Source organism: Camelus dromedarius, chromosome 20, assembly GCF_036321535.1.
Source record: "Camelus dromedarius isolate mCamDro1 chromosome 20, mCamDro1.pat, whole genome shotgun sequence".
Classification (NCBI taxonomy): domain Eukaryota; kingdom Metazoa; phylum Chordata; class Mammalia; order Artiodactyla; family Camelidae; genus Camelus; species Camelus dromedarius.
In genome coordinates, this window is record NC_087455.1 from 7,497,734 (window position 1) to 7,517,275 (window position 19,542).

Sequence of the window (19,542 nt, forward strand, 5' to 3'; positions counted from 1 at the left end):
CCAGTTAGGGCATAGAGAGGAGTGTACACCCACTCCAGAGCTCTCTTTTCCTCGAAAAGAAAGGGCAGAAGCCCCCCACCTTGGTGAGTCGACCAAGGCATACCAGGAGAGGAGTTTTAAATTTATTTCTCTCTGCCTGCAAGTAATTCCTGTCTCTCTGGAATATTGGGAGAAGGGGAGGTGGTTAGAGGAAATCTGCAAACACCCAGCATGGGTAGGCATGTGCCCAGCATGTAGTCGCCTCCTCTCCTCCCCCCCACATTCTTCTGTCTTTGAGCTTCCAAAGGGAAGGTACTGGGTCTCAATAATCTTTGCTGTATGTTTGTTGCAGTAAGTCAATCAGTTATATTTATTGAGAACTTAACATGCTTAGCACTGAGCTTATTTAGATTAAAAATAGTGGTTAAGAGAAGTAAGACAGAGAAAGACAAATATATGATATCACTTATATGTGGAATCTAAAAAAAAAATGACACAGGTAAACTTATTTACAAAACAGACAGACTGACAGACTTATAGTTACCAAAGGGGAAAGGGGGGTAGGGATAAATTAGGAGTTTGAGATTAGCAGATACAAACCACTATATACAAAATAGATAAACAACAAGGTCCTACTGTGCAGCACAGGGAACTATATTCAATAGCTTGTAACAACCTATAATGAAAAAGAATATATGTATATATTTGTATAACTGAATCACTATGCTGTACACCAGGAAGTAACACAACTTTGTAAATCAACTATACTTCATTAAATATAAATATATATATATGTGTGTATATGTATATGTGTGTGTATATATATATATAGTGGAATTACAGAATTTTTCAGACCAGGAAGGGACCTTCGCAGGTGTATCTAATTCCCAGTTTCACAGGGGCAGGAGCCGGGGTCCAGTGAGCTGGGACGATGAGAGTTTATGGTCCCAGCTCCATAGCCCACTCTCTGGGAGCTTCTCCAAGGCAGTGTCTCCATCACACCTGTATCCCCAACACCCCTAAAAACATGTCTGGCATGTGGTTGGCGCTCAGAAAATATCTGTTAAGTGAATTAATTCACCATGTTCCCCTGCTTGGCCTCTGGCAAGTGAAGCATAGCTTGTGGCTTTGTAAGACTATTGTGAACAGTAACAATTCATGATACTTAATCCCCTTTACCCGTGGCTTCACCTTCCTCGGTTTCAGTTACCCACAGTCAACAGTCTGAAAATATTAAATGGAAAATTCCAGAAATAAACAATTCGTAAGTTTTAAATTGTGGGCCGTTCTGAGCAGCGTGATGAAATCTTGCGCCGTCCAGCTCTGCCCGGCCCAGGATGTGAATCATCCCTTTTGTCCAGCGTGTCCTGCTGGTTCCTTAGTCACTTAGCAGCTGCCTTGGTTATGGGATCAACTGTGCTGAGGTTCAAGTTACCCTTATTTTACATAATAATGGTCTCAAAGTACAAGAGTAGCCATGCTGGCAATTCGGATATGCCAAAGAGAAGGCTTAAAGCGCCTCCTTTAAGTAAAAATTTGAAAATTCTACACTTAATAAGGAAAGAAAAAAATCCTATTGTATGAACGGATCTCCTTCCATGATATTATGAAGGAGGCAGAAATTTGTGCTGGTCTTGCTGTGGTACCTCATACTGCAAAAGTTATGGCCACAGAGTGTGATAAGTGCTCAGTTAGGATGGAAAAGGTATTAAATTTGTACAATTTGCTTATGCAATTATTGTAACTTGTATTACAGCATATCCTTATAATTGTTCTATTTTATTACTAATTATTGTTACTATCTTATTGTGCCTAATTTATAAATTAAACTTCATCATAGGTATGGAGATAAAGGAAAAAAACATGTTATGTGGGGTTTGGTACTATCCACCGTTTCAGGCATGTACTGGGGGTCTTGGAATGTACCCTCATGGATAAGGGGGGACTATTGTTAAGTTTATTATACCCCAGATAGGGGCTTAAAGTCTGACTCTTTCATGGAATATGTAGTGAAAATTTAAATGTTTTAACATTAAAATATATATAACAGTAAGATATATAATACATATTTTATATATTATTTAAAAATAAAGTATATAAAATATATATAATAAATATGTATAAATAGATAATAAAATAGGTAATAAAATTTATATTTTAAAAAGTATATAGTATATTTAAAATGTGTTTTGTAATAATAATATATATTATATATAATATATAATAAAATAAAATATATAATAGAGAGAGAGAGTGTATTTTTGAAGCTACTTCAGAGCGAATGTACTGCTTAGTGTGTGTTGTGATTTTATTTTAGGTGGGCGAAGTAATCACAGGCTGTGGACAAACATCAAAGCATGTGAAAAGCCCGCGGGTCAGCACGGACAGCAGCAGGGAGCAGACAGAGAAAAGGTACTGTCCCCTCAGCGTGTCTGGAGCTCGACGGTGTCGTCCTCTTCATTGTCATTTGGTGGCTAGAATGCACCTTCCAAAAAGGTAGTTATTTAAAGTTTAGAAAGGATTCATACCGCGGATGCTAATGTTGATTCCCAAAGCTCAGACTCCCGATTGGCAGGGCTCTGGATCGCTACCCAGCAGATCTGTGCGTATCTAGGTCCCCATTTCCTGTGCTAATAATAAAAGTGGCAACATCCCCAACAGCGACGGCTGCGTTTACTGCGCACTTGCGTTGTTTCGGCACATTCCGTGTGCCTGACCCATATAAACACGTTTAATCTTCACAATTTTGGTCCTCAGGTTACAGTTGGGGAAAATCAGGGAGGGAGGTGTTGAGAATGTGCGAAGGTCCTGGAGCTGGGCCTTGTTGGGACGACTCGGCTGAGCCCTGCTCACAATGCCTCTCTCTTATGACCCATACGTCCCATCACAGATTCCAGAACCGTCAGGACTGCAAGGGCCAAGAGGCCCCGTGTGTGCCCTCCTGTCAGTGACAGGTCACCTTCCAGCCTTTACTTAAGCTTCCTTCCTCACAGGACCCTCACCCTCTCAAGGGGAGATTCATCACATTCTTAATATTCCCCAGTGTTAAAGCCTCTCCTTGAGTCCTAGCTCTGCCCCCAGAGCCCCTCAGATCAAAGCCCACCGCCCACGCTCTGTGACAATCCTTAGAGTATTTCGGACAAAGCTCTCAGTATTTCTCAGTTCTTCTCTAGAATGAGCGTCCCCACTCTTTCAACTCCCCTTCTGCTTGTCATGATTTCCAGACTCGTCCCATCCAGATGGCAAAATCTATTTTGGACCATGGCAAACTATCTTTGTGATACAAATGTATATGCTAGAATTATCATCATAAAAATACCTGAACAAGGGCTATATTTATGTCTTGCATAATACAGGCAGTCAGGCATTCGTATATCCAAAGACAACTGTCAGAGTTTTGTAGAGATTTTCAAACATGGGGTTTGTTTAAACAACAGGTATGGAATTTAATTCCTCCTGAAAAGCAGGTTGCTGTTATTAGCCTTAAAAAGCCAGTCTCATGTCTCCCAGCCTAATGATTTCCATTCCAGATACATGTGTAATTTACAGAGATTCAAGGGTAGCATGACTATTATGAATATTCACGGTCGTAATTAACCTCTGTACAGCATCAACGCGTGTACAGAGTCTGAATCTAATCTGTGAGGTATCACAGGGATTGGAAACCAAGTCCCTGTGAGCAGTTTGGAGCCGGTTTTCCAGACTCCAGGAAAACCATCATTACTGTAATTGCACTTAATGACCAGAGATGTCTCAGCACAGTCCGTCATAGTTGTGCCTCTTGCAGTATTTTTGCAAGGCCTTTCTTTTTCATTTTTGTTACTGAGAAATGATCGACTTATGACCGTTTGTTATATGTCCACGTGGAGCTTGTTTGTGGTGCTCCTTGATCGTTGACCAACTTCGTTATCCACATTGTCTCAGCCTCTGGCTGGCAACCCCCTTCAGCACACAGCTGCCTGTAGAGGCTGCACATGGGAACGAGGTCAGGCAGGTTGTTGGTTCGGGGGGAAGAGGGCTCCTGCTGCAGCAGTGCGCCAGGAGGGTCGGAGTAGGCCCCTCAAGACTCTCATAGACTGAGTGGCCCCCTCCTCGTGCTATGGAGACATAGGGAGTAGAGGGAGGTCAAGGGGAGGAGGGTCTTGCTCATCAGGACCGGATGGGGTCGTGTTTGGGGGGAAGGTAACTGACTCGGTGACCTCCGGTGGTCCTGTGACACTGTACGATGAAGGAAGACTCAGAACTGCCTCAAAAAATGCATGTATTGAATATTGAGTCCCTGCACTGTGCCATATGATGCCATGCGTTACCTTATCTTTAATCTTCAAAGTAACTACAAGATAAATCCTAGTATGCGTTAATGTACTGGGGTTCAAAGAGATTGAGTAATTTGCTCAGGATCACAAAGTTGTTAAGTGAGCTTTGGAACCAGAATCATCCAACGTGATCAATTCTTGGACTTGCCTTCTTACTCCGTTCGTGCTGTCTTTTTTGAAAAATAGACTTTCTTCTTTAGAGCAGTCTTAGGTTCACAGCGAAACTGAGCGGAAGGCACAGAGATTTTCCCTTGTACTCCCTGCCCCAACTCATGCAGCGCTTCCCCCTCGTGTCAACACCCCCGCCAGAGTGGAACATTTGTTAGAATTGATGAAGCTGCCACATCCATGCATCATGACCACCCGAAGTCCAGAGTCTGCATTAGGGCTCACTCTCGGTGTTATACATTCTATGGATTTGGACGAATGTGTAATGACGTGTATCCACTGTTACAGTATCGTACAACGTAGTTTCACTGCCCCGAAATCCCCTGTGCTCCACCTATTCATCCCTCTCTCCCTGCTCCCAACCCCTGGCAACTACTGGTCTTTTTACTGTCACCATGGTTTTGCCTTTTCCACCATGTTGTGTGATTGGAATTGTACAGTATGTAGCCTGTACAGATTGGCTTCTCTCACTTAGTAATAGGCATTTCAAGTTCCTCTTTGTCTCTTCATAATTTAATAGTGCATTTCTTTTTAGCACTGGATAATATTCCATTGTCTGGATATACTACAGTTTATTTATCCATTTACCTACTGAAGGACATCTCGGTTGCTTCCAATTTTTGACAATTATGCATAAAGCTGCTAAAATATCACGTGCAGATTTGTGTGTGGATGTAAGTTTTCAACTCATTTGAATAAGTACCAAGGAGCACAATAGCTGGATCATATGGTGAGACTATGTTTAGCTGTGTAAGAAACTGCCCAGCCATCTTCCAAAGCGGTTATACCATTTTGCATCCCCACCGGTAATGTATGAGAGTGTTCCTGTTGCTCCACATCCTTACCGGTATTTGATGTTGTCAGTGTCCTGGATTTTGGCCATTGTAATGGGTGTACAGTGGTGTCTCATTGTTTTAATTTCCATTTCCCTGACGATATACAGCTGTGGACCGTCTTTACAGATGCTTATTGCTAACTGCACATCTTCCTTCTGAGGTGTCTGTGAAGGTCTTTGGCCCATCTTTCAGTCATGTTGTTTGTTTGCTTATTGTTGAACTTTAAAGTTCTTTGTATATTTTGGATAATAGTCTTTCATCAGATGTCTTTTGCAAACATCTTCTCCCAATCTGTGGCTTCACATGTCACTCTCCCAAACTGGTCTTTCACAGGGCAGAAGTTTTTAATTTTAATGAAGTCAAGCTTGTCAGTTAATGCTTTCATGGATCATGCATTTGGTGTTGTATCTAAAATGTTGTCACCATACCCAAGGTCATCTAGCCTTTCTCCTATGTTATTTCCTCGGAGTTTCATAGTTTTGCATTTTGCATTTAGGTCAATAATCTATTTTGGTTAATTCTTGTGATGGTTGTAAGGTCTGTGTCTAGATTCGGTTTTGTTTGTTTGTTTGTTTTTTGCACTTGGAAGTTCAATAATTCCAGCACTACTTTTTGAAAAGACTGTCTTTGCCAAAGATTAGTTGACTGTATTTACAGAGGTCTGTATCTGGGCTCTCTACTGTATTCCACTGATCTGTTTTTCTATTTTTCCACCAATACTACACTGTCTCAATCACTGTAGCTTTATAATAAGTCTTTAAGTTGAGTTGCATCAGTTCCCCAATTTTGTTCTTTCTGTCAGTATTTTGTTAGCTATTCTGAGTCTTTGGCCTCTCCATATAAACTTTAGAATCAGTTTGTCAATATGCATAAAAATTCTTGCTGGGATTTTTTTTGGGATTTCATTGATTGTACAGATCAAGTTGAGAGGATCTTGACAATATTGAGTCTTCCTATCCATGGACATGGGATGTCTTTCCATTTATTTAGTTCTTTGAAAACCTTCATCAGAGTTTTGTAGTTTTCCTCAAAGACCAGAAGTCTCTCCATAGTATCTTTTAATGAACAGAAATCATATTTTTAAAATAATCAGAAGTATTAAACTTTTTTATGGTTAATGTTTTCTTTGTCTTGTTTTAGACATCCTATTCCACCTTGAAGTCATAAAGGTAGTCCTCTATGTAATAAGGCTTTGTAGTTTTGCCTTTCATGTTTACGTATAATCCACTAGGAATTGATTTTTGTTTAAGGCCCGACAGTTTTGTTTACTTAATTTTTCCCTATGTGGACACCCTACTGTCCCAGTGCTTTCTGCAGTGATCAGCAATGCCACCTCTGTCATAGATCAAGTGTCTACATATGTGTAGGTCTGTCATAGACTCTATTCTGTTCCATTTCCTTGATTTCCTAATTTCCAAAGTTTTACAGTAAGTTTATAACTAGTAGGAAAAGTTTTCTCAACTTATTCTTCTTGAAGAATTGGCTGTTCTTGGCCCTTTTCACTTTTATATAAATTTTAGAAATAACTTGTCATATTTCTCATATACACACACAGGCACACAAACACATATACACACACAAATGTATTGGGATTTTGTGTGGAATTATAATGGATGCGTAGATAAATTTAGGGAGAATAGACCTAGTAATATTAGCATCTCTCTCTTTTTTCAGTCCTATTTGGTATCTCTTAGTAACATTTTTGTAATTTTCCCATATGTATACCCATAGTTTATTGATTTTTAGGTGTGTGATATTTTTGATGCTATTGTAAATTTTGTTTGTTGCTTGCATATAGATTTGTAATTTTTTGTTATAAAATACGCATAACATAAAATTCACCATTTTAACCATTTAAAAGTATACAACTCCATAACATTTCGTGTATTCATGATATTGTGCAACCATCACTGCTGTGTAATTCACTTCTGTGTTTGATTTTGTTCTCAGCAACCTTGCTAATCTCTTTTATTATTTTATTAATTTGTCTATTGTTTCTTTTGGATTTTCTATATATCTGCAAAAATGATAGTTTGCTTTCTTTCCAATCCTGTATCTTTTATTACTTTTTCATGCCCTACTGCTAGGAAAAAATCCAGTACCATGTTGAACAGAGGGGGATAGCAGGCAAAATGACCCAATTCCAGAGGGGAAGTTTGCAGCATTTCACTATCAAGTCTGGAACATTTCATTTAAGCATAGTAAGTGTGGCGGTAGAAGTCTTTGGTCCAAATACGCTAGCTCACCAGATAATCAGAAGAAGGTTCTTAATGTTCTTTAATAGAAGGAATCAATCTTTGGTGCATTTTACACCTACTGATTTTAGACATGTTCTTTTTTTCGTGCTTTCTGCCATGGTCATACGTTTATTCATTCCGTCTTCTGGCTATTGTTACTAGATTCCAGATGTTCCCGTCTGATAGCCAGGTGGTGGGTAAACCCAGCCATAGGCATCTGTCACTTCAGGCCTGCGATATCAACATCGAGGCAGGACACAGCAGGGGAGAAAAGCCCCCTCCTCTTCATTTGGGGGATTAGTGTGGCCCTCCAGTGCCCCAGGCCTTGCTGTTCACTATTTATTACCCCAGAGATTCATAAGTAATTAAAGTCCCACATGCAAATTATTCCTCACAACATCTGAAGTTAGGGGAGCAAGAGACAACTGCACACCAGCTAAGCTCACCATTTATTACTGAGATCCAGAGGTTACAGCCCAAGAGATACGCCTGGAAGTGTAGATAGGCTGCTTCTCCTCGAAGTTAAGGACAACATGATTATAATAGATGAATTTAGATATTTACTTAATTAAGCCATCCATATCATAGCCTTTTAAATAAGAACAGTAATTAAAAAGTGGAGCTGTAGTTAATAACGACTGTCACGTAAGTCTTTGAAAACTGCAACTTCCTACATAATTTATAGGGTACAATCTGGGTGTTCAGAAATTACCATTTTATACTCTTTGTATACTTTGTATTTTTCTCCAGCAGGTCCACGTGTATTAAGTCAAAATACTGAGGAATCAAAAAGTCAAAAGCTTTCAAGGGCAGAGCAGATTACAGAAATGTGGGGGAAGGGTTGCAAGAACAACAGAGTTTATACTTTCCAAAGCAAATCGAACCTCCCTCCCCCATCTCACTGTCTGCTGCATGAATTTGGTCTGAGGACATGGATTTGGAGCTCCCGGATTAGACTGACTGTGATTTTCCTTGGGCCAGAGATCATTTCTTATTTAACTTCATCATTCTACCATAATATAATAAATTTTTGTCATTCATTCAACAAGTATTTATTCAGTAAAGCTATATGCCAAAGACACAAGGGGAAAGAGACAAAATCTTTGCTGCAAAGATGGCAGTCTAATAGGGAGAACAGACCGATCATAAGACAATTACATGACAACGTGATAACTTTTCTGTTGAGCACTGCGCTGGACTCTTCAGCGTTACCAGGAAGCTTGTCTGTTTGCACAGGCCATGGTATTGCTGGCGTCTAGCGCAGCAACCAGAATACAGTAGGCACTTAATATATCTTAATATATCTCTATTAAATAGTTGACTGAATGGATAGTGAGTGATTCCAAAATTAGTTCAAAATCATCATCAAAATCACTGGGAGAATGATATGTAAATACAGATGACAGATGTATAAATACAGGTCCAACTCCAGGCCTATGGGATGGAAATTGCCCGAAGAGCATCTCAGTGACTGTATCACCTAGAGTTTTCCACGTGACCATGATCAGAGGATTCATTGGCCTCCAGGGGTTCTTCCTGGTTTGTCTCACTCGTGTGTCTCTGCAAGGCTGGGCGCAGGCGATGGGAGCAGGTTCCGTGGGAGGGGAGACCGTGGGCTAAGCTTTGGGGTGTACCTGAGCTTGTAGAGTGAGTGCCCCCGCCAAACCACAGCAGGCTTGCTGGACTGTCTGAAGCAGCAGGGCCCAGGACCCTGATTACCTACATTCAGGACTGAGATCTGCCCGGAGCGATTCTATTATTGATCCTGGCTGTGGGGCTTGGCCGGCTGTATCATTTCAATTATCAAAAAAGTCTTAGGTCAGCAGAGTCTCCCGGCTGACCTCTCCTCCAGCGGCCCAGGCATTAGCACAGCCCTGTAGCCCTCGTTAGCACTTTATTTCTCCAAGGCTCGACTCTTGCTTGTACAAGGCTCTAAGCTGCTTGAATCCAGGGACAGTCTCCTTTTTTTTGCACCATGCTCCGGGGGAGAGTACTTGACAATGATTGCTGAAAAAAATGAATGAATGTGTAGAATCTACTTGAAATTTAATTTTAAGTGATGTGTCACTTTCCCTTGCCCCTTTGTTGTTGTAGAGGCAAGCAAGTTGAGAGACTAGAAGTGGATCCTAACAAGCGTTCCTTCCCCGATGTGGCCAACATAATTCAAGAGAAAAAGCACGTGCCCAGAAGAGTTCGTGCCGAACCCAAAATTGCACCAAATGAGGAAGATCCAGGCTTTGAAGATAACCCGGAAGTGCCCCCGTTGATTTGAAGTATCAGGCTGCCCGGACTGTGACCCACCCGACCCGGATTTGCTCAGTGCAAAGAGTGTGTTTGTCATTTAGGGACTAAACATAGTGATTATCTGTGTTACTGCTCCAGTGCTTTAGTTCCTACTTTGCACAGTAAGATTCTCAAACTAGTTTAAAATTAAAATGTGTACCCTAAAATGCTGTAATTCATAATTCATCACTTGTCTATAACAAAGTGTTGGCTAGTGCCAGGCATGTCATGGTAGCCAGGAGGGCTATGCTCAGTTTCTGTAGGGCAGAAATACAGACCAATACACTGGGGACAGCTTGTCTTTTCTCTCTCATTTATGGAGCCTCAACTTGGATAACCCAGAGGCCATGGATAACTTGATATCCGGAGGCTGGACTAACCTGGAGGTGTCTTCGCCCACATATGTGGCATTTGAGGCTGGCTTTTGACCAAGACCTTAGCTAGGTTGACAGCCAGAACACCTATATGTGTCCATGAGATCTAGGCTTCCTCGGAGCTCTCCAAGGGTGAGCCTCCTGGGAGAACGATGAAGAAAGGTTACGGCTGCCTTAGACAGTGATTTCTCTGATGGAGCTGGGTAGAGAAAATTGAAAACCTGGAACGGATTCACCATTCTAGGTGCCACTAAGAACATTCATGATTCATGGGAAGAGGCAAAAATACCAACATTAGCAGGAGTTTGGAAGAAATTCCAAACCCTCATGGATGGCTTGGAAGGGTTCAAGACTCTAGCAGAGGAAGTCACTGCAGATGTGATGGAAAGAGGAAAAGAACTAGAATTAGAAGTGGAGCCTGAAGATGTGACTGTATGGCTGCAATCTCGTGATAAAACTTTAACAGATGAAGAGTTGCTTCTTATGGATGAGCGAAGCAAGCAGTTTCTTGAGATGGAAACTCCTGGTGAAGAGGCTGTGAAGACTGTTGAAATGGCAACAAAGGATTTAGAATATGACATAAGCTTCGTAGATAAAGCCGCTGTGGTGTCTGAGAGGACCGACCCTAAATCTGAAGGAAGTCCTGCTGTGGGTCAGATGCTCTCAAACAGCATCGCCTGCTACAGAGAAAACGTTTGTAAAAGGAAGAGTCAATCAATGGGACAAACGTCATTGTCTTATTGTAAGAAATTGCCACAGCCTCTCCAGTTTTCAACAATCACCATCTCGATCCATCAGCAGCCGTCAACATGGAGGTAAGACCCTCCACCTGCAAAATAATGGCTCACCAAAGGCTCCGACGATGGTGAGCATTTTTTAGCAATAAAGTATTTTTAATTAAGGTGTGTACGTTTTAGGCATGATGCTATTGCACACTTAATAGGCTGCAGTATAGTGTGAGCATAACTTTTGTGTGCACTGGGAAGCCAGAACCTGTGTGACCCGCTTCGTTGCATTATTGGCTTTACTGCAGTGGTTTAGAACTTAGCCTGCAGTCTCTCCAGGGTATGCCTGGATTTCTGCATTAGTTGAAGCCTTTCTTCCCTGTCCTATGTTGTGTGGGGCTGGGTTGACAAAACCTTTTCCGTCTGCAGCATGTAGGTGGACCTCCAGTGAGTAGTGCCTAAAGATGCAGCCACTTCTGCCACTGAGCCTGCCCTTCCTCCGAGTTAGAACACGTCCTGGACCTCCAGGAATGTGGAAGGAATTCTGTCACAGGCATTCCGGGGATGGGCTCAGCAGTGAACCCACTTCTTTCTCATTCTAGGGGCCAAGGCATCAAGTGCTAGGACCCTAGGGACGGCCTATACATATATGTTCTTCCCATAATTCTCTTTCCATTCCTCTCTATTCTCATGTTCTGTCTTATTAGCCCCCCTCCCCAATGTGATAGCATGACTTATAATAAGAGATCCCTGTGTTCTTTGTCCCCATTTCTGGCACAGAGCTTCTAAAACCCTTGGAATTTCCTAAGTGCTGAAAGCTAGGACAGTGTCTTTTGTTATGTTAATGAGATGACTTTCGGAAAGCCCTTGTGTAAGGAAAGGATGGGGGCTGGTTGCCAGGAGATCCATCCACGTGATTAGAGGGTTGGAACTTCCGGTCCCATCTCCCCACCCACCTCCTGGGAAGGGGAGAGGGGCTGGAGGTTGAATCCGTTGTCAATGGCCAATGTTTGAATCAGTCGTGCCTATGTAATGAAGCTTCCATAAATACCTGAAAGGATGGGGCTTGGAGAGCTTCTGGGTTGGTGAACACATGGCGATTTGAGGAGAGTGGCTCGGAAAGCATGGCAGCCCTCTGCCCTCCCCTCACACCTTGCCCTGTGCATCTCTTCTGTCTGGTTGTTCCTGAGTGTATATCCTTTTATAATAAACCAGTGATCCAGTTGGAGTTCCTACATACGTCTACTTCTTATGGGCCAAGACTTAAAAATATGGGACTGAGATCCAAGGCATGCTGGAAGTGGAGTCTCGGTTCTGTGCGACAGTCTGCCCTGCTAAAAGCAGAGTCCTGTGACAAAACACGTCCAGTTCTTTGTTGGAGGGAACAGGCGTTGCCCACGCCTGATGTCTCCTTCCACGCGAACGAATATCCATTAGGGCCACACTCCTTGATTCTCTCTCATTAAATCTGAATCAAGCAGTAAAAACAGGGGTGCTGCTTATTATATCCCCACATGACTTCACACTGTACGTTCTCATAAGATTCCATCCGCCCTCTTCATTAAGACTTACCGATTTAGGTTTTTACCTCTGTAAGCTTCCATTGCTGAAATAACCTCTGAATTACCTCACTTCATTTTCTCCCCTCCTCCCCTGGGAGCAGGGCTATGTATTAATCATGAGGAGTTCCCCCAAGCCTGGATCACATAAGCAATTTGAATGACTCTCCCACATTGTCCTCAAATTCTATCCTTCATGTCACTGCCCTACTCAAAAATCTCCTGAGGCTGTATATTATGGGCTTACAAGCCTGGTTTCCTTGTGGGTCAGCTTTGCTGACCCTGACCTGGGTTCAGATGCCCAGGTGGGCCTGCACTGGAGAGCATCCCTTGACTTAGACCTAGCAGGCTCTGTATTATGCAGTTCCTCACCCAGGGAGGTAAGGAGGGGGTTTCTATATCCAAAGAACTCTGGATTCATAGCATCCACTTCAAGGATGCTTTCATAGTCCAGAAGGTTCTCATACTTGACTATTACTTATAAACCATTTATAAAGTACTTACTGTTGGGCCCACACTCCTCTAAGTCCATCATATAGAGCATCTTCCAATCAGAATAACCCTGCAATATTGGGTGTATTGGCTCCACTTTATACATGAGGAACGTGGGTCATTGAGAGTGAATGACTTTTTCACATTGTTTTAGGAAGAACAGAATCTGGATGGAAACTCAGATCTATCTTATTTCAAACCCATGCACTTCCCACTACACATTTCTTTTATACCACACCATACTGCTTAAAAAAAAAAATACAAAACTCCACGTACTTGGTATCAACAAGATCACAGCCTTACCTCCACTGACTGAAAAAGAATCCTGAACTCTCTCCTTGTGTCAAAACATTTGCAGTGACCATTTTTTTCATTACAATGTCTCTTTAAATCATCCCCTTACTCTTTTTTTTCCCCTGTTAATTAGCCAAGTTGCTAAGCTGGCACAATGAAGTGGTGTTAAAGTGTCCCCAAATTAATAATGCCTCGTCAGCACCGAGGCAGGGCATGAAATTACCTTCTGAAGTGTTACCTGAATGCGGTTAGCACCCCCTCAGCTGCTGACTTCAGACGAGAATGGGAACTCAGCAGAAATATCAGCAGGTCTGCGTTAGCCATCAGCAGAACCCTGGGGTCAAGGAAGGTGAAGCAGTCCTCCTGGCCCACTAGTGTCCTTCCGATCATCCTTCTGCCCTTGGCTGGCCTACCTCCTGAGCCTTCTGCCTCCCAGCTCTCAGAGCCCAAGACTTACTTCCAGGGCTGGTCGTTCCCAACTGGAATTGCTTTGTGTCTGGGTCACCCCTTACATGGAGCTCATGGCATCTCCAGGCAACTGGCTGGATCAGTGGTGAGTTGTGCTAATGAGACAGGGTCAGGGCAACTCCTTGGCACCTTGGAAACGCTGCCCTGCATTCAGGGCTGGGTCTAACCTGCCAGGAACCCCCATGCTGGATGCGAGAGGAGCTGGGTTGTGGAAGAATAAAGAGGAGCTCAGGGGAGGCTCCCAGTGGAACTTCGTCTGTGTTTAGATTTTCAGGCAGACCGATCTGTGGCTCGCCCTGCCCTGGATTGTGAATTTCTTCTCCAGGGTAAAACTCCAGCGACTCCCAAAGCAGCCAGTCTCAGTATGAAACATGTTACAAAGGTTAAAAATCCTATTTGAGATGAAATTTACTCAGTCTGCTGTTCTTAAAATAGAGCAAACTCAGGTCAGGTCCATTTGTCCCACAACCTCAACAGCCCCCTCTCTAGCTGAGAGGGGGCATTTAATTGATAGGAAGCTTGGAGCTGAGGGAAGCACTCCGGGGACATAGAAAGCCCTGGCAGACATGAGTCCCCATGAAGAGGGGACCCATCCTTGCTCAGTCAACGTAGTACCTATGTGATGTTGGGAATGCTACCCACCCGCTTTGAGCCTCCATTTCTTCATCTGTAATAAGGTTTATAATCATGCTAATCACGTAGAGTCGATGTGAGGATTAAATGCATATAAAGCTATGGCACGTAGTAAGCACCTCAGTAACTTACCAAGATGATGAAAATGACGATGACGATGGTGATGATGTTGATGATAACAGTAGTGGTGATGATGATGGTGATGGTGGTGATGATGACAGCAGTGGTGATGATGATGGTGATGATGAGAGCTGTGGTGATGATGATGGTGATGATGAGAGCTGTGGTGATGATGATGGTGATGATGGCGGTCGTGATTATTTTGATGACGGGGAAGAGTAATGTATGTGAAGCATTTAGTAATTAGAACAGTGTGGTGTCAGAACTGAATAGAGTCCAGGAACAGCACCACTGCATGTGGACCCTTGGTCTATAACAAAGGCAAGAATAGAGAGCAGTAGATAAAGAATGGCTTCTTCAATAGATGGTGTTGGGTCAAGTGTACATCTGTATGGGGGAAAAAATGAAATTGACTCCTGCTTCACAGAAAACCCAACACCTACAGGTTATTTTTAGATCTAAACGTGGAAAGTAATACAAAAAATCTTCCAGAACAGTGTCACCTTGCTTGGACCTTCCTGACCGGTTATCCAATCAGCCTGAGAAGGCCATTCACTGAAGCACATTTTAATAGTGAACCAAATAACTATGTCTTAGAAGCGTGAATAAGAGCAGCTGCTTCCCCTTTCATTTCCCTCAATTCATGCAGAGAAATCTGCTCTTCTGTTCCCACATGGGGAGCCTGTCTGAGCAAAGTTTGGGATGAGTCTCAGCAGAAAAAGCATTCTCTCTCTGTCCCCTCTGGGGCTGGGCTGTGTGTCAGGCCTGTGATCTGGGTCCTGGCATTCAAGTGAGTTCAGGGTTCCATAATGTGTCCTTCCTCAAGGCACCGTCAACATCCCAGTCTCTGAGTCTAGAGTCAGGGCACAGTCCTCTTCCAGATGACCCTGCTTTGAGGGACAAGAAACCTGCAGAGATAAATGGAATCAGTTCCTATTTCTTCTGTGGCTCCAATGATCAGAGCCCCAGCCACACGGAAGGTGAGTGCAGGGTTCAGGTTGTCCAAATACCTGTGACAACTTCAGAGAGGGGAAGGTGGCTAAAAATCTCCCGAGGGCCAGCTCTGCCCTAGGCCTGGGGCTAGGAGCAGTCCAGCGTCGTCTCTAATCCATGGAGCAGTTCCGTGAGGTCCTTATTTTACAGATGTACAGACTGGGCAGAGAGGTGAAGTGGCATACCCAGGATCACACAGCTGACAGGCAGAGCCAGGCCACCCCAGGTACTCAGGGTGCATCACAAAAGGCAGTGAGAGGGGAGGCCAGCCAGCACAGCACAGATATGAGCTCGGCCAGCTTCCGCCTGTACCCAAAGGGAGAAGTCGGACTTCTAAGGAGGTGAGTGCGCAGTGCCCTCTTGACCTGTTTCCCCCACCTTCTGTCCCTCGGGAAGAGCTTGCTGGAGCCCCAGAGAGCAGAGAGGCAGGGGCGGTGCTCACAGGGAAGGGCTTCTGTTCCTCCATTAGACCTGATGAAGGCCGCCCATGAGCTTCGGGTGTTAAGTAAGCAAGTAAGAGCCGTTTTAATCAATCTCTATTTTTAGGGGAGAAATATTTTTAAAAATATAATTTTAAATGAGTTGTTTCATCAACAATGACTTAATTCACCATAAACCAGAAACTAAAGCTCACCAGCAGAGCCTCTTCCTGACAGACTTGGTTAAGTGAGGCTAATCTAATGTCATAAAAGTGATCATGACAATAACTAACATTTATTAAGCACCTGCTGTGTGCCTTTCATTTTATTGTGGCGAATGTTGATTGAGCACTTGCTGTGTTCCAGGCTGGGGATGGAGCAGTAAGCAAAATGGATCGAAGTCTCCATCCTTACGGCGTTTACATTCTACTGAAAGGAGACAGGAAGACAGATGAATAAATAAGCATGCCAACCGAATGGTGGAAGAGGCGTGGAGAACAATAAGCAAGGGAGAGGGACAGAGACCCACAGGTGCTGCGATGTTAAGTGGTGAGGTCCGGGAGGGCGGCATGTAAGCGGAGAACTCACTGAGTCCTCGGACTCAGAGTGGACTTCTTGGAGAAGAGGGTTCCGAGTCGATTTAGCAAAAAATGCAAAGTCCCTGTGGTGGGAATGAGCCAGGCTTCTTGGAAGGGTGACCTAGAGGCCACACGTCTGGAGACAGAGAGGGAGGCGCCGTCGGGGAGTTAGTTAGGGGCCAGATTACACAGCAGCTCACAGAGCCTGGTCAGCTCTGCTTCATTCCCAGAGAGGCACGAGTTGGGGTCGGGGGGCAAGGACCCTGAGGGTGGGAGCATCTGTTAGACTGTCTCCGGGGGCCCACTCTGGCTGCTCTGTAAGGACAACGGGAAAAGCCAGGGGCCTGTTAGGAGTGGTGGTGACAATTGAGACAACGCTGGCTTGGATTAGGGGGCAGCGGTGAAGGTTGGGAGAAGTAACTGGATTCCACGTGTATTTGGGGGTGAGACACATCAGGATTTGCAGACGAAGGATGTGTCTCTCTTGAGAGAGGGAGAGAGAGGAGTCAAGGGTGGTCCTGAGTGTCTGAGAAACTGCCAGAATGCGTCAACTTGTAAAGAGACCTGGAAAAGTAGGAGGAAATCACTGTCGTCTGGGCCGGTGGAAGACGGGGAGTCCAGCCTTGGGCACGCTAGGTTGCAGGCCCCTACTGGATGTCCAGGGAAGGGTGCTGGGCAGGCAGGTGGGGCCTGGAGTTCAGGAGAGAGAACTGGTGGGAGATGCTATTTCTAATGCTCTGGCAACACTTAGAGGTGAGTGATTTTGACCTCATTGTACAATGAAGGAAACTCAGCTACAGAGGTTAAATATAACATTCGAGATCATCCAGCTAATGAGTGAGGATGTGAACCCAGTTCAGACATCACCCTTAGTGCTAAATGCATTCCTGTTTGATTGAAGATTTTAGATGCAAAGAGAAAATCTTCATGTGTCGCTTTTTTTTTTTAATCCTTTGTAACTCAGCTCAGGTTTTCCTCTGTCTAAGCTCAGATGCAAGCCAGCTGGCCTCCTACTCACTTGAAAAAAATGTAAAATCCCAGTTTCTGAGAGTCTTTCATTTGCTTAGAAAGCAGCCATGCTTCCAAGTCCACCCAGCAGAGAATTGTTTCTGGCAGGGACACCAAGAGATGATGTCATTCTCTGAGGACAGGGAAAACCCCGCGTGCCTCTGGTTTCCCCTTCACAGTCCATCAGAACAGGGCTTCTGCTACTTGCTGCTGGCTGCAGTGTCAGCTAGCACAACATTTTTAGGAGGGACATTTTCAGGATATAGCGAGAATATTAAATATGTTTCTGCCCTGTGACCTCCACGTTCTCATTCTGATCATTTAATCTTAGGAAACAATCAGAATCACATAAAGATGACTAAGCTCAAAGATGCCCATCACAGCCCAATTTATAATGCTGGAATTTTAAAAGACATCTAATATCCAATGAAGACATGGTTAAATAAATTACAGATGTCAAAATTATTTTTAGAAAGAATTTGAAAAGTCATGGAAAGTGGTTCAATTAAAATGTTAGGCTTAAAAGGCCAGATGCAACCTGGTATTTTGGTATGATCTTAACCTACATTGCAGTGATTTTTGAAATCAATGGGTGACTAATAGGATGCAGTGAAAAGGTTATACATGTAAAAGGGTGCTGTTAAGGGTTGAGTGGGACCTTGCTTTCTTTTCCTAGGATGGAAAACTAAGGGCACAGCTGAAAACAGAAGACTTTAGGGGCCTAACAATCTACCTGACCATTTCCTTGTGGCCTCCTGAGAGGTGCCATTTCAACGGAATAGCTTCTACCACCACCACCTCTAACCCCAACCTCCACCATTACCCTCCAACCAGTGTAAATAGAGTCGTGAAAGACAGGAGGGGATACCTGCTCAGGAAATACGGGAATGATACAGAGAGGTTCTAGTCCCCCTTTCCTCACAGCTTGGGAGTGAGGTATGTGTGGAAGGTTCCCGTCTTCAAAGCTAAGGGAAAGAGATGCTAAGAGAATTCCCCATAAAACTGGTGCAAGACAGCAAGATGGAGAAGCCGATTCCTTCCCCTTGGCCACCACGCTTGCTGGTCTACCCTGGATCCTCAAAGAAAGGAAGAAGAGCACAGGGTGAGCGTGTGGTGGGGAAAATGCCGACAGAGGGGGGCCCTCTTGAATCCAGGTTTCCCAAGACAGACATAAAATAGGTCCAGCAAGCGCATTCTGGCCGAAGAGCTGATCTCAGTGGTCAAGGGGATGAGGCAGAATCCCACTTCTCAATGTGAGGAGTGGCAAAGAATGTAGGTCATCTTCACCATAGCCCATCTTCTGGTCATAAATTACTTCTCTGTGTGCAAAATATATTCACCCTCTCCCAAGACCCCCCAGATCCTGTACCAATGTAGTCTTAGTTTTGAGTTCAGGATCTCATTGACTAAGTTAGGTCTGGATACAGATGAGGTTTATGGGGTGTGTTTCCCTGAGTGTGGCTCTTCTCAGATGGAAGACTTGGGAACTAAAGAGGTAAGTTAGCTTTCCCACACCCACCGCATACCATAGGCACAAAGTAATTGCAGTGGACAAAATAACTGCAGTAGACACTCCAATGCAAAAAGGGCTTTTGGGGGTTTCAGTTGAGAGACGCCATGGTTCCCCTAAGGGCTCTCGGGCTGGTTGGAACTCTTTATATCCCCAACACTGTGTAGCCTCCAGAATCTCCATTCAGCTTGCAATTCCCCTGTAGTTGTTTTCTGCTGGGCTGTGTAGAGTCTCACTCTTTGCAGGTACAGACTAGTATCTGATCAAAGACTGCAGGGGACCCTATGCATATTTCTGGGGCTCCTTCTCTATGTAGCTCCCTTCCTTCTCTCTTGTACCTGATTCCACAAACTCCAACCACCCTAGCGACTCCTAACTCCTCTGATCTCTGTCTTTCCAGATCACCGAAACCTCTGCACCTTTTTTTTTTTTTTTTTTTTTTTTGGATTTCATCTCCCTCTGCCATATCTAGAAAGTTCCCCTAGACAGAAAACTGGAACAGTCCCCTCTCACAAGGATCATAATGATGCAATGTCTTTTGTCCATTGTG

General features: G+C 43.8%; 1 protein-coding gene across 3 annotated transcripts in view; it reads left to right on the forward strand.

Moving 5' to 3' along the window:
* Positions 1-12,153, forward strand: part of DNAAF11 (dynein axonemal assembly factor 11) — a 56,631-nt gene extending 44,478 nt beyond the window's left edge. Inside the window, exons 11-12 of one of the 3 annotated variants that reach the window (XM_010988796.3) lie at positions 2,297-2,391; positions 9,631-12,153. In XM_010988796.3, the coding sequence (XP_010987098.2) occupies positions 2,297-2,391; positions 9,631-9,808 (273 nt within the window). In that variant the 3' untranslated portion in view covers positions 9,809-12,153. Of the gene's footprint in view, positions 1-2,296; positions 2,392-7,386; positions 7,487-9,630 lie in introns of those variants that run through there. The other 2 variants (XM_064476834.1, XM_064476835.1) reach the window with 2 other exon arrangements.
* Positions 12,154-19,542: the final 7,389 nt, after the last annotated feature.